At 47.1% G+C, this 18,111-nt stretch overlaps 1 protein-coding gene across 4 annotated transcripts; it reads right to left on the reverse strand.

The window, feature by feature from the left end:
- Positions 1–989: 989 nt before the first annotated feature.
- On the reverse strand, positions 990–17,699 carry MTCH2 (mitochondrial carrier 2). 4 transcript variants are annotated; one of them, XM_040980251.1, is made up of 13 exons: positions 17,492–17,699; positions 15,116–15,200; positions 14,866–14,972; positions 10,702–10,728; positions 10,473–10,535; positions 8,996–9,053; positions 8,695–8,746; positions 8,318–8,377; positions 7,293–7,386; positions 5,110–5,157; positions 4,088–4,155; positions 2,747–2,822; positions 990–1,196 (listed from the first exon to the last, which is right to left on the reverse strand). In XM_040980251.1, the coding sequence occupies exons 1-13, from the start codon at positions 17,576–17,578 to the stop codon at positions 1,110–1,112; spliced, it is 912 nt and encodes a 303-aa protein (XP_040836185.1). In that variant the 5' UTR covers positions 17,579–17,699; the 3' UTR covers positions 990–1,109. The 4 variants fall into 4 exon arrangements, with proteins under 4 accessions (XP_040836185.1, XP_040836184.1, XP_040836187.1 ...); XM_040980250.1 differs by having other exon boundaries at positions 10,473–10,564; positions 10,698–10,728; positions 17,492–17,641; XM_040980253.1 differs by having other exon boundaries at positions 17,514–17,533.
- Between the last annotated feature and the right edge of the window lie 412 nt (positions 17,700–18,111).

Here is an 18,111-nt window from a genome sequence, read left to right on the forward strand (position 1 = left end):
GGGGGGAGGGCCCTGCATGCTGATGCTGACATGGAACCGGGGAGAGGGGGAGCAATCTGCAGCAGCAAATTAAGTGCATACTCATTTGGCAAAGTCACCAGTGGATTAGGTGAGTGAAACCATAGGCTTTCCCACTTGACAGAGCGTTTTAACCGCTTTTAAAACGGCCAGAGTACATAGGAGCTTCTGCTGGGATGGAATGTTATTTTTCTCCTCCTCTGTGTAGCTTTTGGGCCCGAGAGGGTGACAATATCCTCAGGACCTGGGGACTCCAGGCTGCATCAGGGGACAGCCGGGACAAGTGGGCTTCCTGAGGTGTCACCAGGAATGAAAGACCAGCTACTCACCTTCTGCAACAGTAACAACAGTAACAAAGACGGAACAACAGATGACAGTGCAATTAGAGCTGCCTCGGGTGGAATCCAGGCAGACAAGGGCTTGTTTTCCTTGATTTCTGGGGAGAAACACCATCATACTTCCTTCCCACATCTTGCTTGTTCACTGCCACTGTCCTTTATCTTGTTGCTGTGACAATTTATTACTTTGAACAGACTGGAGGCCTCACGCAGAGATTTTTGTCGAGTAATTTAGCAATGTGTTGCACTTTTTGTGAAATATGAAACCAAGTTGATTGAGCCCGCACAGATGCACACGGTGGGAGACGAGCTCTGCTGGCTACTGGTGACTTTTTAAGGAATCACCAGGGAAGGATGACTCACACTCCGCTAAATCATCTGTCTCGCTCACTCTGCAAGTTTTAAAGAACTGTTTCTTCTTGGGAGTCTTTGTTTTACAAACGTTTAAACTGAGACACAAATCCTGTGATAACTTCTGTACCATAAAGAAAATATAACCTTCCCCCTGCTGTTTAAAAGAATCTGGAACAAAAATGTGCCAATTGGAACAACTAAAGGGGGGGAACAGCAGTGGTAAGCTTTGTTGTGCCGGAAAAAAAAAAAAGAACAAAAAAGGCAGACACCAAACACCTCCATGTTCCCAAGATTAATGATTATTAAAAAAGTGCGCCACACTGTATAGAAATCAACATTCTCTCCCATAATTCTGTGCATCTGGGATTACAGAGATGTCACTGTCCCTGCCCTACATCTTCACATTAACATCCTCAGGTCACAGCAGTAAGTCTTCCCAAAGGGGACCTTCCGGAAAAACAAGCTATTTCCTCGGCTCATGTTTCCCTGGAAAAAAACAGACACAAAGAAAGTCCAGCATGAAGATGAGATCAGCCAGTGCACATGGGCAGTGACGCAGGCGGCCACGTGCCTGGGAGTCTGGCCGAGCGCCAGCAAGACCACGCTGGGACTGTCCCGCAGAGAGGCGGGGCTTCAGTTCACAGGCTGGCAAACTCATCACCTTTCTCCTCGTTAACAGTGCAGGACGTTCTAACACAGAACACTAGCCTCGTCACGTGCCAGCTGGGTCCTCAGAGCCGGAGCAGGCTGAGTACAACCAATCTGTCCACCTAAAACTTGGAGCACCAACATGACACTCCAAAACAAAACCAAACCCCCAAATGTAACCACTTGCAGGGCTGAATGCTCAGGAGGAGTGCTCAGCCTGCCACCGTCCATACGTCGGGGCTTAGAGCTGCGCCTGACATTCAGGCAGCGCCAGCTCCTCTGGTCACTTTTCTACAGAGAACTCAATCTTAAAATGAGTCACGTTCTGAGAGCAGGGAACAGAACATGGCACCACAGCCTGTGCATCCTCCTAGCTCTTCCGAATCAGGGCTGGGCAACCGCAGGTGGGAAACCAGCACCATACAGTTCTCTGCCCCAATTTTTTCACATGCAAAATGGGTCCACAGGGACAATGTACCCATTCTGAGTAACGTGAGCTTATGATGCAGGTCAGTCCTTAGTGTGATGGGTGATGGCAACCGTCCTACCAAGATGTGCTGCTTGTCTTAAAGCACCTTAAGGCTCAGTGCCTCCCGGGGAAGACTCTTCTCCTACCTGCCTCCCCCCCCACCGTGGGCAGCAGGGAGACAACAGGATCAGGAGCACATAAAAGCTACCCTGCTCCTGGCTGCTGCGCTCCCATCAGCCCCTTGCTCTGGCTGGGACCTGCGGACAAGCTTGCTGGGCTCAGCAACCACAGCCACAGGCCTTCCCATGTGCACGCTAAGTGCTGGGCGATAATGCAACAAAGGGCTTCTTTATGCACGGTCTTCCGCAGTCCTTTACTAAGTGCTTCCCACTCAAAAGCAGCTTGGAGCCTCTGGCCACTTGAAGTGTTCTCAAGCTAAATCGACTCCCCGCCCATGTGATTATACAGTTCAGCCTAGACTTAGAATGCTCGGTTGCAGATGCCACACGTCACAGATGCCACACATGGTGAACTGGAGTCTGGCTGACGCTATCTACTTACTAACACGGCTCTGTAAGTGAAGACCAGCTCCCTCAGGGCCACTGCTGACAACACCTGGTACAAAGAACTCCTCATGGGCTTCTTCAGTGAAAAGCTTTCTAAGGAAATTCGGGGCTAAAAAAGGTGAGCTTGGGGAAACATATGAAATCAAGGTCAACATTTTAACCAGAATGATGCTCTTAACAGTCTATCTGTAACTTGAACGTGATCGCCCAAAGGGTTTCCAGCTCCCGACTGCGACTCTTCCGTCAGAGTGACACACAGGGAATACTAGCCGGCAGCAAAGCGTGATCCCAAGAGTGAATCCAGGATTCCAGACAATATTTATAAAACAAACAAAAGAAACCGGGGACAGTACCTCTTTTTGCAGCATGCACCAGCAATCTATCCAAGAGCTATATATTGGGGAGTAAGGAGGGCATCCACCAGCAAGCCTGACACAGGAAAAAGAGAAAAGTTATTCAAGCCACTATTCCTGAAGCATTTTCTCAAGCTGTGGCACAGGGGGTTAAGCCACCTCAAGTGCATTTTGAGTCCTTGCTCCTCCATTTCCAAACCGCTTCCCTGCTAATGCACTTGGAAAAACAGCCCAAGATTGGTTGCTAGCCATCCACGGGGGAAACCTGGATGGACTCCAAGGCTTGCGGCTTCAGCCGAGCTCAATCCTGGTTGCTGTAGCCACGTGGGGAAAAACCCAGCAGACATGAAACCTCTGTCTCTCCTTCTAATTCTGCTTTTCCAAAAAAAAAAAAAAAGTGAGAAATCTGTCAAAGTTTGCTGCTGCACACTTTTTGGTTCTAATGAAACAAATTATATGAGGGTACGGTAAAGACCAGAGCACACACACCCTGGAAACCCCAATCTTACATTCTAAAGCATTTAGATTCTTCATTTGTGAACATGAAACACCAAAACATACCAATCATATCATCAGTGAGCAGGAAAGAACTTAAAGCTACCAAGAACCCAGGGATGATCAGAGATGCCAGCAGCGGCTGGCACCGCTCCCACACACACAGTTCTTACTCTGGAAAAAACCAGCCTGTCCCCTCGCTAGGGGCTAACATGTGGCGGCTGTTCTACATGCCAGGAAACAATGACACTATGTCAGGGACCACACGGGAGCAGAATTTTGAGTTACGCCTAGAGGCAAATGGCTGCACAGGTGGCAGGGTTACTGCACTGTTAGAAGCTGCTGGTGGCACACAGCCCCACCCACACCAAACAGCCAGTCAGGGAAAGAGGAAGAAGATTGCCATTGGCCAGGTTTGCCATTTCTTCTTCCTGTAATCCTCACTTTTTGACTCGGGCTCCCAGGGAAAACAGGTAAAGGCTGTGTGGCTCAATCCATGACACACCCTTGTCACCATCAGGAGGACAAAGACCAGAAGTAGGAACGGTGTGGAAACAGATGCTGACAATCACCCTGCCCTTCCGAGGACAGGAGCTGTACCAGCATTGAGTGTACAGTATAAATCCTGGGCAACTGGTATTTTTGCTCTTCCCTGTTCCAGAAAGGGAGACAAGGTGGTTGCCCACAGGTATTCATCTGCTGCTACATGGAGCATACAGGTCACAGGGGTGAAAAATCAGGAAGCTAGGAATACCATCCACGTGTTTTCCTTCCTACATTTCTACAGCTGCTCTGCGGGTGAGGCCCACAGGCGACCAGCTCACAGGCTCAGTGCGATGTACTCACCCACAGTTGTTGACAGCCATAAGGTTAGAGACGAGCACAAAGGGGTAGGTCAACATACTGGCAAAAAACTGCAAAATAACAAAAAGATGGCGGAGTGATTAGGTCATCCTAGTCGCATTGCTCTACCTTCTACAGGCCTCGTGCCCCTGTGGTCAAACACTCCAGCACTGGTCTGCTTTCCTGGTGGCTTTGCAAAGACCCAAAGCATACAGTTTTGAGACTGGAAATGTTTCTTTTAATATACTGCTACTTTCGTTATTTCAACAAAAGCCTAGCAGCCTTTTCTGATCATTGTGTTGAGTCATCATAAATCCTGGGTGAGCATTTGGTGCAGGTCAGACTGCTTGGGGCAGCCACATGCCATAGGCCTATGCTCAAGTCCCGGCTGCAGTGCACAGTTCTGCTCACGGGCATCTAAGAGTGATGATCCAAGTACCTGGAGTCCTTGACACCTACGTGGGAGAATGTGCTGAACTTGGGGCTCCTGGCTCAGCACTTGAGGCTCAATCAGTAGAAGGAAGAGCTCTTTCTTTCATATAAACAGACTACCCCCCACCCCTGCCCGCCAAAACAAAAACAAACAAAAAAACCAAACAAAACCACAACAAAACAACACCAATAAAACATTTTAAAACAGCCCTTTAGCCAATCAGAGAACATGAGCATCCACCCAAAGAGGAGGAGGATGACTTCAGTGCAGCTTTTGGAGGGCTCCGAGGTTATGGGAGGTGGAGCTCTCCCTGCAGGAGACGCGGGCCTGAGAAGCAGCACAGACAGGCCTGGGAGGGAAATGTCCACACAGCAACCCGAAGGCTGCCCAAGGCAGGGCTGCATGCTGACCACCTCTGCTCGCAGCCGGGCCTGGGCTTTATTCTCACCATTGATCAACATACCCCGCCGTGTGGGACTTTCCCAGCAAGGCAGCTGGCTGCTGTAAGGCACTGCCAACACTGGCCAGTTAGAAAAGGCAAACCCAATCCAGTTATTCCTAGAAGGCTAACAGGATTAAGAAGAACACTTACTCCTGTGACAGCTTGTGAGTAACTCTTCATTTCATTCATGGTGGACACCTGAAACACAAAGCATCTTTATTAGAATGGATTAGAACATTTTAAAGCTGCTGGTAAGTTAACTGGCCATAAATATAACAATATATTGTAGCTCTAAATTATCAGTTTCTTCGACAACTTGAAAATAAATTTCAAGGTGAAAACATACAGTACTGATTTTTAGTATAAAGAGGTAGTGACCCAAGTGATCAAGTTGATTCACGTGAACAGATACATTCCTGTTACACTAAAAAAATCTGAGAAGAAATATACTAGCCTGAGGATTTCAAACAAACACAACGACGATAGCAACCTTCCCATGCTGCAGAAACACAGTCCCAGACCCCCACTGGACGCCTGAAACTGCAGTAAATGGTCTTCAGAAAGCCCAGTGCTGGGAGGGGCCCAGCACTGTGGCATAATACGTTAAGCAGCCATCTGCAAGGATGGCATGCCATCTGCTTCACTTCCATTCCAGCTCCTGGCTAATGGCCTAGGCAAACAGCAGAGGACGGCCCATGTGCTCGGGCTCCTGTACCTACATGGGAGTCCCAAAAGGAAGCCTGGGCCAGCTGCAGCTGATGTGGACACTGGGGAGTGAACCAGTAGATGGAAGACCATCCCTTTTTCTCAAAAGCTGCCTTTCAAATAAATGAATCTTTAAGGAAAAAAATGTGTATCATAAAAAAACAGGTGTAGATTTAAAAATATTTACTCAAATTCATCTTTGAATAATTTTTCCACAAAGTTTCTGACATACACTTATTGATACTGGTTTCCCCATACTGTTACAAATATGCTTATAATAAAACTGAATTGATAAATTAGGCACAGAAAAAGACTGAGGACAACAATGAAATAGAAGAAAAACATACTATTAACAAAAAAAATGATCTGATTGTGATCTCTTGTAACTGGAATTTTCCATTTGGTGTTTTCGTATACAAGCTGACCGCAGGTGACCAAAGCCAGAGAGAGAGACCACAGGCAAGGGAAGACCAGCTGCAGACACTCCCTCTACTCACGAAGCCAGCAGCAGGGCGGGCACCTCTGAGTGTGTCCACATCTCACCAAGCTGCTGAGCTGCCCAGGGACAGAATCCCTGGAGGTGCTGGACGGCAGAAACAACTGCCAAAAAAGCCAGACTCTCAAAACCTCTCAGGCAGAGGCTCTGGGAAAGCTCAATATAAGAGCACCTTAACAATCCATAAATGAGCAAAAAAAAAAAAAAAAAAAAAGAAAAAGACATACCATGAAACTATCTTTTACTAATCTGAACGAGAACAAAAAGTAAAAGGGGCAAGCATTGCATTGTGGCGTATTAGTTGAAGCTGCTGCTACACAGGAATTGTGTAAGAGCTTCAGTTTGGTTTGCCTGGGAAAGTAGCAGTGGAGAATGGCCAAGTTAGGCCTCTGGCACCTACAGGGAGATGCAGATGGAGTACCAGGCTCCTGTATTCCACCTGGCCTTGTTCTTAACTATTTTGTGGCCTTTTTGTGGAATGAACTAGTGGATGGAAGATCTTTTCTCCTGGTAGTTCTGCCTTTGAAATAAATCAATATTTATAAAAAGAAAGAAAGAAATGGTCTCCTAGTGGCCTGCACAGGGGCAGGGCTAGATCTCTTGAGCATGCTCCATCACATTGGACTAAAGGTCCATCTTTTTCTTTTTTGAAATATTTCTTTGCTTTTATTGCAGAGTCAGATTTACAACAGAAGAGGAGGAGAGACAGAAAATATCCTTTGTCCGCTGGTTCACTTTCCAAATGGTTACAAAGGCCAGAGGTGAGCCAGGAGTCTCTTCCAGGTCTCCCATGTGGGTACAGCATCCTAAGGCTTTGGGCCATCCTCTACTGCTTTCCCAGGCCACAAGCAGGGAGCTGGATGGGAAGTGGAGCAGCCGGAACATGAAGTGGTGTGTTCAAGGTGAGGATTTAGCCACTGAGCCATCGCACTGTGCCCAAAGGCCCATCTCTACAATAGCAAACTGTGTACATCCCTCCATTATCCTTTGAAAACTCAACTGATCATTTTTTAACTTTGCCATGTTCAGTCTGGCATGTAGCATAGTATCATGTTACTTTAAAGCTGGTCAGAACTGTCAAGTGAATACAAAATAGCCCACCACAGCCTGTCTCACCAGGGTTGCAACCTACCCCACTGTCCAGTGCATAGGTATTGACGAGGTAGGCCAGTGAGTTGCACAGCCACAGAGAAATGATGTCACCTAGGAGGCGAGGAATAAGACCCCTACATGAAGAAATAAAAAAGATAAGAATCTCAAATTATCAGTAGAAAGGTTAATCCACTCATTGAATATTAAATTTCCCAAACTCAAGAGACTGAAAAGACTCGTCCCTCTTGTCAAACTTTCCTGGAGGCTGGTGTCCCGGGACCCTCTGGTAAAAGCACAGGTTGGCTGGACCTCACTACAGCCAAGGCTCCCCACTGGGGGAGCAACCAGAAGCAGGAGGCCAATAGTTTGGTAAGGCAGTTTGGAGATGGAGTTTAAATACAGCTTTACTAAACCACTTGATACTTAAATTACAAAGCAAGAATAACTTAAAGATAACAGACAAGAGACATAAAAGAAATATATGACTGGAAGGTGAAGCAGCATGAACGGTGGGAAGGATATGACCCAGAGGGGGGAAGACCATGGTCCAAGTGTGCCCCCCGCCCCACCATCACGCATCAGCCACGCAAGAGCAGCAGGCTTCGGCATTCTTTTCACCTCTAGACAGGGACTAGAGCTTAGCTGTCCTGCCCACATCTCAGAGCATCTGCGATACTCAAAGTGTGTGCAAACACTCTGAAGATAGCTAATAATGCAACACCATGAGAAAAAGCAGGAAAGTTGTTTTCCCAAAGTAAATTCAAGCCTTAACTGACTTTCATAGAATAACACATGTTAAGATGATTTCTCCATTTCTGAAACTTAATTTTCCTTATCTGATAAGCTACATATGAGAGACACTACTGTTAAGTAAAGAAACACGCAATTAACTTTATCTAGAAGAGAAGGTTTGGGATCTTCACAACAAAGGCAATTTAAGTCAGCAAGGGCTTAAACAGCTTAAGAAGAAGCAAACCCAGGAAGACATTTTCTCTAGAGAGTAAACTGAGTCATGCAGTTCCTGGTCTCTCTCTCACACACACACAGACCCCAACACCAACTCACGCGAAAAATCCCAGGATGCCTTCTTCCCGATAGATGGTTACTATGGAGTCACAAAGTCCACTGGGTGCACAGGAAAGAAAGGTAAATACATTTATGATTATTCTAGAACTATAAAAACGACCACTTCTAAGTTCCCATTCACCATTCCCTCCTGTACATTTTTCTAGGGCCCACTCATGGCAAGGAGCACCGACCTGCCTAAGGGTGGAGTGGACTCCAGCGCTTCCCAGACTGAGTAGACTCCTAACCCAGCCTGAAGTTATCGCCCACCCCCCACTTTACAAGCTGTTATACAGATCATGTGATTTAACAAATCATAAAAAGTAGTAACACTTTGGCTTCAACAAAGCTTCTAGAACACTCAAAAAAATACTTACCAGTACTTGGATTCTCTGCCAATGAACTGTACCATAGATCTCAGTGTAATCACTGAAGAACAAAGAGAAAAGACTTTCAACTATGCTGAGATGCTGTTTGATAACCATGAAACAAACAAATGCCTTTCCATCTAAAGACACTTTACTATCTGGGAAAACTGGACAAAAGCCAAAACAAGCAAGTAAGCAAGAACATGCAGGCAAAGCACTTCAGCCACCTCCCATGTGAGCCTATCCCAGGGGTCTAGATGCACTATACAAGGATAAGAAGGCAGACTCCAGCCGGCAAGTGCAAACGTACCATGGAAGGGATGCGTGATGAGGGTGGCAGCAGATCGCGCAATCATCTCTCGAGTTGTCTAGAAAAAATCAACACACTTCTGAAATCTAGTGACACTCAAATCCCCGTCCGAAGGAACACGAGTGAACACGGTGGTGTGAGAAACAAGCCCTCCGCCCTGGAGTTGGGGAGAGCAGCCTGGACCGGGTGCAATGGCATCCATGGCCATCGTGGGACCACTTTCACTCCCAGACTTCAACGTGCTGACACTGTCATTGCCCCAAATCCGCAAGCAAAGCCGATTCCTGTTGTTCTTTTCCATTTTATGCGAAAGTAAAGGCAAAGAAACACCCACAGGAGGTGACCAGCAGAGCTGCCCAGTGGGGTGGAACTTCAGAGGCCTTGATTCTGCCACCCATGCTGGACACATGGTGGGCCTCTACTTAACCCAGACCATCGCAGGTAGAATAACTGTGATTTGTTTCGTGTCTTTGAGTTGTTGCGTGTTTATTTTTCTAGATCAGGACCCTGTCGGGAGGTAATAAAGAAAATGGTGGCCCATGGAGGTAGGCCCTGGGGCTATAAATGCTATCTTGCATTTCCACATCATCTCCAGTCACTGAGTTAAGCCATCCCTCACTCCTACTTCAAGGGGAGTACTCAGAAGACCCTGCAGCACAAGCTGGGCTAACTAGGGCTAAGAAAATACAAACCTGGGCCTCGTACAACAGCAAGGTGAATGAAGCTGCTGCCTGTGGTACCAACATCTGATACAGGCTCTTCTAAGTCCTGGCTGCCCTACTATCCAGCCCCCTCTTAGAGTGCCTGGGAAAGCAGCGGAGGATGGCCTGAGTGTTTGGACCTCTACATCCACACGGGAGACCCAGAAGAAGTTCCTGGCTCTTGCCTCTGGCCTGTGCCAGCTCTGGCTGATGTGGCTTCCTGGGGTCTGAACCAGCAGATGGAAGACCCCCCTCTCTCTCTGCCTCTCTCTCCGTAAACGTGGCCTTTCAAGCAGATAAACAAGAGAACTTATGCAGAGAACACCTGACACATCTGTTGTCAAACATTCACAATGCTTGTTTGAGAACATCTCAGAAGGAAGTACTGATCGAAACATCATGATCTCATTAGAGACATCTTGGTGACGTGAGAACTAAGAACACTTCCGTATGCCAGGCCTGGAATCGTCTCCGTGACCGACGTGTGCAGGAAGCTTCAGCAGCAGAATGACAGCAGCATGGAGGCACTGCACAGTGGGCTTCACCATCATTCAAACACTCCCACGTCAGAGGTTTAATATGATTAGAAAGACTCTCAGTAAACATCTCATCCATTTTACAAACGAAATAACGAACAGGCAAAAAAAGCTTCCTGCAGCTGCCTCTATTCCCGTCAGGAGGCCTGGAACACACAGGCCGATGATCTGGGCTGTGCACCTGCCACCCCGCATGCAGCAGGACGCGGGGAGCCGTGAGGGACACACTTCATCTCTTACCTCTTTGATAACTCGGTCAAAGGAAGATGAGCCTTCTTTCTGTACATTTCCAGGTCCCAATTCCTGCATGAAAAAGCAGAGAAGACAGAGAACTGGTGGTTTTAAACAGAGTCATTCTACCTGGCGGCCACCCCATATGCCAATGCTCGGTCTCTTTCCCACCAGGGTCCCAGAAACAGTAGCAGCCTGCAGGAAAGGGGGCTCGCGCACATGAATCAGCTGCACGTACCTCGACCTTGTCGCTCTCCTGGTAATGCTACAGAAGAAAAGAAAGGAGGATTAGGGTCACTGCAGTAAGCCTGAGCAAACACTAAATGAAATCACAGCGCAACAGCTGAAGGTTCCCTCCCATGACTTCTTCCCAATTTATTATCCGGAGATAAATTTCACTGAGATGGTCAGCTGGAGGGGCAGGCGAATGCTCAGGAAAACTCTCATTAAGAAACAGAAAGGACACCCAGGCAGAGAATCCAACAGGACTAAACACCCACATTTAATAGAAAGGCAAGTTGGTATAAAGTTGGGGTTTTCCACTCTCCTATGTAAAAAAGCAGAAGCAACACTAAGTTTAGGGCCTTGTCTGAGAGCTGATATCACCTCACCCTCCTCTGTAAGGGACTGGGCCTAGAAGGAGCAAGAAACAGCTTTCTCTGTTCTGCAGAGGAGACCATAAATACCGGCACAGGCCACACCGTACTGCAGGAGGAAACACTTGTGGTATTTTACAAACACAAAACAGGAAATGGGAAAAGAACAGCTCCTTATTACAAAATAACCACTTGTATTTTCTTTTTAAAATTTTTGATGCTGATTACGTGGTTGAACAGGGTGGGAGGACTGAGTCGCACTATTTTCTAGTGTTAGCAGATCTAAAACATCGACAACACTTTGTGAAAAGCAGTGTGCTCTTTAACAACCACCACAGGGAAGAGGAGAAATGTCGGGCGGAAGCAAAGTGGTGCCTTGGCCAGATGTGCAGTTCACTGTGAAACCAACTCCAATAGCTTCAGGCTTCTTCAAAAGAATTCTTGCTCATTTCTGGAGTATTATTTTCACTTCACTGACACTATTGACACTTTCACGTCATCTTGAACGTATTCCTATTCAGTTCTTATTCACATAGAGAGATCTCTAGCTTGTAAAGGTTAACAGACTCATCAGCCCAGACTACAAATTTTCTTCTGATTGCATATGTGGTTTGTGATACTCAGTGTATTACCAATCCTTTATTATATTCCAATAGGTTACATTTAAATATTCAGGGAAGGTGGGGTTTCACCTTTCCTGTATCATCATGAAATTCGCCCCCAAGCAGTCACTTCACTCATGCTCTGAATCTGTACCGAAGCCTGGAACTAGATAGTGCCCACAGGGACAGCTCCTGGAGATAACGGCAGGCAAGGCTCGCACTGAGCCAGGACAGGGTGTGGCTGGCAGAGGAATCAACCTACCAACACCTCGCCCAGGTGGACTCCAGCATGCTGAACCAGGGCACCTGAGAGCGGGCCTCTAGCCTGACGCACAAGCCCGGACCTACCAACACGTGACAGCTTCCAGGTGAGGAACTGACTGAAAACCAAGGTGATGGAAAAGTATTTAAAATACAAGCCACTTAGGTCACAAAGCTTTTTAACAAAATCATGACTTGTTCATCAGATAATAAAACACAAAAATTGCAAATAAGAGCAGAGCTTTAAAAATTACAAAGGGTTGGACCTGGCACGATAGTATAGTGGTTAAACTTCTCCCCTTACACACGCCAGGAACCCATACGGGCACTGGTTCTAATCCCGGCGGCCCTGCTTTCCCATCCAGCTCCCTGCTTGTGGCCTGGGACAGCTGTTGAGAATGGCCCAAATCCTTGGGACCCTGCACCCATGTGGGAGACTTGGAAGAGCTCCTGGCTACTGGCTTCGGATTGACTCAGCTCCAGCTGTTGCGCTCACTTGGGGAGTAAACCATCGGATGGAAGATCTTCCTATATGTCTCTCCTCATCTCTGCATATCCGCCTTTCCAATAAAATAAATAAATCTTAAAAAAAATTTATAAAAATTACAAAGGGTTCTATGAAATACTATTTTATTATTGTTATTTTAAAGAGATGTACCATCCATTGGATCATTCCCCAGATTGCCACAACAGCTGAAGCCAGGAGCGAGGAGCCCTGCTTGAGTCTCCCATGTGAGTGCAGGGGCCCAAGCATTTGGAACAGGGAGCTGGACTGGAAGTGCAGCAGCTGGGACTCCAGTCGGCACTCAGATGAATGCCAGTGGCACAGGTGCAGCTCAACTCAGCATGCCACAATGCTGGCCCCAAAACATCATTTCAATGAACACTATATAAATGTCTGGAATTTATCATCCACACGGATTGGTTAGCATACCCTGCAGTATTTTTTTTTTTAAAGATGAGAGAGAGGTGTCTCCCACCTGCTGGTTCACTCCCCAGGCTAAATCAGGGAGCAGGAGCTTCATGTGGGTTTCTCATGTAGGTGACAGAAACCCAAGCACTTGGGGCAACTTTCACTACCTTCCTAGGCACATTAGCAGGGAGCTGGATCAGAAGTGGAGCAGTTCCAGCTGTGTGTTTTAACTTACACCACTGGTTGGAGATTAAGTCCTGTCTTGGCTTCCAATTCAGCTCCCTGATAATGCCCCAGGAGGCAGCAGTGCACAGTCCATGCTACCCATGTGCGAGGTAAGAATGATCTTCTTGGCCTTTGGTGTCAGCCTTACTTTGCCTCTACTGTTGTAGGCTTTTGGAGAGTGAACCACTACATCAAAGGTCTCTTTATCTTTCTTTCTGTTACTGTACCTTTCAAATAAGCCATTAAAAAAGACAAAAATCCATATGGGCATGATCCAGATCACATCTACTTCTGTCCCGCTACCCTCACCTTTTACTGGAAAGACAGTTTTACAGAGAAAGCAAGAGAGACAAAGAGAGAGACTCTTCTCCCATCTGTAAATGGTTGTAGGGGCCAGAGCTGAGAAGATCCAAAGCCAGGAGCTTCTTCCAGGTCCCTCATGTGGGTGCAGGGCTCCAAGCACTTAGGCCATCCTTCCTTGATTTTCCAGGCCATTAGCAGAGGGAGTTGGATCGGAAGTGGAGAAGCCAGGACATGAACTGGCACCCATTTGGGACTATGGTGATATAGACAGAGGCTTAGCCGGCTATGTCATGGTACTAGGTCCTCTCCCCATTTCTATAAATACTGTCCTAATTTTTATTACAACAAAGAAAATAAAATGTGTTCTTAACAAAAAAAGAACAGCTTATTAGATAATACCAGTAATAAAAGAAAAAATAATTCCAGGGAAAAGGCATGACTCAATTAATTGTTTTCCTCCAACAGCATAAATTGAGTTGTACAAGTGACCCAAGAAGTGAATGTATTTAATTTCTGCTCAACATGGCTGAGAGAAAGTGCTCATGTAGATCAATATCAATGGTGTATTTCAAGGATATTTTTAAAGAGAAAGGCCAGGTTTTAAATATGAGGGTATTTCAAAAGTCTGTAAAAAAAAAAAAAAAAAAAAAAAAGGCACAGAAAAAAAAAAAGGGGAGGTCACTAAACACATTTTGTGCTAAAAATGTTTAAATCCATGCAGCTTTTTCATAATGCATATTTTTCATGAAATTTTAAAGCATCCTTTTATAAATTTCAAATTGCTATTAATTATTACCATGAATTGTGCATAAAAGGTGATCAAAATCTACAGCACGGAGGCTCAACAAGCTAATCCTTCACCTTGCAGTGTTGTCATCAGATAAGGACACCAGTCTCATCTCAGCTGCTCCACCTGAAATCCACCTTCCTGCTTGTGGCCTGGGAGAGCAGCACAGGAAGGCCCCAGGCCTCGTACTCCTGCACTCACACAGAAGACCCAGGAAAAACTTGTGGCTTTGGATCAGCTCAGCTTTGGGCATCGAGGTCATTTGGAGTGTGAACTGCAGATAGAAGCTTTTTCTCTCTGTAAATCTCCCTTTTCAAATGAAAAATAATCAATAAATCTTTTTTTTTTCTTTTAAGATTTTACTGGAAAAGCAGATATACAGAGAGGAGACATAGAGAGGAAGATCTTTCATCTGCTGGTTCACTCCCCAAGGGGCCGCAATGGCTGGAGCTAGGCTGATCAGAAACCAGGAGCTTCTTCTGGGTCTCCCATGTGAGTGCAAGGTCCCAAGGCTTTGGGCTGTCCTCAACTGTTTTCCCAGGCCACAAGTGGGGAGCTAGATGGGAAGTGGAGAAGCTGGGATACAAACTGGCACCCATATAGGATCCCAGTACATGCAAGGAGAAGATTTAGCTACTAGACTATAGCGCCGTGCTCTCAATAAATCTTAAAAAACAAAAACAAAAAACTGACAGAAAATTGACTCTCCTCTTACCTGTAGAACTTTCCCATGGACCACAGTTCCAAGTACTCCTGAGCACAGCCTGGGAGTTAGGCCTGTGAACAACCCACGCTTTCCATCGATGCTGGCGATGTGTTGAGCTGAGAACACAAGTTCAAGATTTTAGTTCCAGTCCAAAGGGCTACATGGAAAACTTCAGGAAACACGCCTTCTGCTCGTTTTCTTTCAGTAATTCCTGTCTATTACAGTTCTCAAGGTCACCCAAACCAAATCAATCACTTACCATAACAGAACAGACCAGGAAGCTGACATACTTGTCGTCCAAATATATTTCGTCCCATTGTTGGAGGAAGAGGCTCATACCCAACCTTTAAAAAACAAGGAACACATCGAGTATTAAGTGATATTCCTAGCAATGCTTTGGTCACGAGATTTTTAATAAAGAATACAATGATGAGACAAATGTTGGGGCAGAGTTTACATAGCCACATCTATAACAACATCTGCAAACCAAACAGAGGTTCAAGTCCCAGCTGCTCCACTTCCAATTCAGCTCCCTGTGAATGGGTCTGAGAAATCAGCAGAAAGTGGTTGAGGTACCTGGGGTCCTGCCACCCATGCGGGAGAGCAGGATGAAGCTCCTGGCTGTTGGCCTCAACCTGGTCCAGCCCCAGCCACTGGGACCATTTGAGGAGTGGACCAGGGGATGGGAGCTTGTGCTCTGTCGTTTTGCCTTTCAGACAGTAAAGTAAACTGTAAGAAAATTGAGTGCAATCTTTTTAAACAAAATGAAAGACATTAAGACAGCATTAATTGCATATTTGGCTCGCAAATGCTTACATAGTTTGATAATTCACTTAGGAAATAATTACAAGGCAAATCCATGTGAAATGAATGTGCTGTCATTAACCAACTTATGAATGCTATTTCGTGAAGCTAATGATTACTTTATTCATACGACATGATTCAGAATTTGGGGGTGGGGGGTGGAGGGATATTTGCGAGAATAAATACGGTGGGACATGCCTTTGACTCTCTTTTGTTCCAATTCAAACCCGTAATGTGAAACAACTGCTGTCTGAGATCAGTGGAAGGCCTACACCTATTTTTAAAACTGAGTATTTGGGAATTTCACCAAAACCTCTGAGACACTTGGCAGCATGACGATGTTACGAAATCAGTATTAAAGAAACTCAACTTTTTGAGGTAAGAGAACTGAATGTCACCCTTCCGTCTCCTGAAGACACCCTGGGTCATGCGTCACTTTAGATGCAGTGAGAACTGCAGTCAGGGCGGACCCCATTCTGTGCCAGCCTATACAGCACAGGTCACTCACAGCTCATTTGCCAATGGCCCTTTCCATTTACAATCAGAATCGACAGAGGTCAACTCAAGCAGCTGATAATTTTGATTAACAACAACTCTGGAATAAGCAATGTTCTGCAGGCCGGCTTTGCGGCACAGCCAGAAAACCACTGCCCGCAATGCCAGCAGCCCAAAGGGGTGAGGGGCGCCGGTTTGTGTTCCAGCTGATGGCCTAGGAAAAAGAGTATAAGCTGACCTAAGGGTTTGGACCTCTGTAACCTACACAGGACACCCACTTAAAGCTCCCAGCTCCCCGTTTTGGTCTGGCCCAGCTGCAGCCACCTGGGGAGGATGGGAGATATCTGTCTTTCCCGCACTCTTTCATATACATAAGTCTTTCTATGTGTGCGTGAAGTCCTATTCTAGCCCTTGGTGCTTTTTTTTTCCCCCTATTTTTTTTTTTTTAAATAACAGGTGAGTGAGCTACAGGGGTTGCTAAAACTGCTCCCTTCCTTGGCACAAATGCATAGGGTAACAGCAACCCCCAGTGAAGGGTTAAAAAAAATGAATGACCTGCCCCATCACTGGAATACTTGGAAGAGCAACAGAAAATACTACCAAGGTCTAGTCAATACAAAACTCCACCTAACAATGTCTCTAAAGTACGTTAGAAACTACCCCCTTCTGTTCAAACTGGCCACAACTCGTGAGCCCAACTGATGTCCAGCCCGGACAATTGTGATTTCCATTGTCACAAGCCCACGCGCCTCTGCTGGAAGGCGCTCCACGGATCCTTCCGAAATCTGACTTTGTCATTACTTCGGGAAGTGCTCCTTATTATTTATCGGTGTTCAAATTTCGGAAAAAAAACAGTAGCAGGACCAGTCGCACACCAGGAGAAAGGGCGATGAAGATCCCAAAACTTGGTTCCCTTCGTCCTCGCCAATTCGCCGTGGACTAGTTCACGTTCTGCATTTTGTGGTGAGCAGGGGAGAAGGGCGAAGGCTCATTTTCAGAGCGAGGAAGAGCTGGGAAGCCCACGATGGCGATCGGCCAGGGAAGAATAAACAAAGTTCAGGGGAGCCGCTGGGCAAGGGCAGGGTGGCAGTTGGTTGCGGGAAAGGGAGCGGGCCTCCTCGCTGGACGCGCAGGCGAGGCGCAGAGGGCGGTCCACGAGAGCTGCCGCCGGGAGATGGGAGCTGTCCCCGCCACAGACGGAAAGAGGGCATCAGAAAACCGGCAGCATCTCCGGAGATCGAAGACCCGGGGAGGCTGGAACCGACCCTCTGGAACTGTGGGCAGCGGCGACCCAACAGGACACTGGGCGGGGGGAGGGAATGGCGGCGACTCATACCTGGATGAGCACTTTCACGTACATGAGCGGCTGGGACAGGATGGTGAGACCGGAGCCCAGGAGCACCTGACTGGCCGCGTCCGCCATGATGGCAACCGCGGACGGACAGACGGACCGAGCGACCAAGCCGGCCCCAGGTCACGTGCCAGGACGCCGGCTTCACTGGCTCGCCCGCCAGCCGCGCGCAAGCACGCACGCACGCAGCCGCGCTCCAGCTCTGCCCAGTCCCCGCCCACTTCGCCCGCAGAAACGGTAGACGCTCGCGAGCTAGCGCCGGGGCCGGGGCGGGGCTTGTGGGACGGTGACGCATGCGTGATGCGTTGAGCCTGGCGCCATCTCTTAGGAACTTTTTCTTACGCATGCGCATGCCGGAAGTCTGCGAAGGAAGGGCGTGGTAATGGGGTGTTGGGGTGTGACCCTGAGGAGCAAAGGCAAGGTCAGAGAAGTAAAGGGTGGAAAGATCCTTCGTTGCACTCCACTTCGCACCTGCCCTTTGGCCTCAGCAACATTGAGGTACGAAGGAATTGAGCGTTGGATCCTTAATGGCCCAATGGCCAGCAAGCACTAGATAGCTCGAAAGCCGTGTGGCTGTTGTATTTATTCGTATAATTAGTATCAAC

Source organism: Ochotona curzoniae, unplaced genomic scaffold (genome assembly GCF_017591425.1).
Source record: "Ochotona curzoniae isolate NIBS_2020 unplaced genomic scaffold, NIBS_Ocur_1.0 contig_3432, whole genome shotgun sequence".
NCBI classification, from domain to species: domain Eukaryota; kingdom Metazoa; phylum Chordata; class Mammalia; order Lagomorpha; family Ochotonidae; genus Ochotona; species Ochotona curzoniae.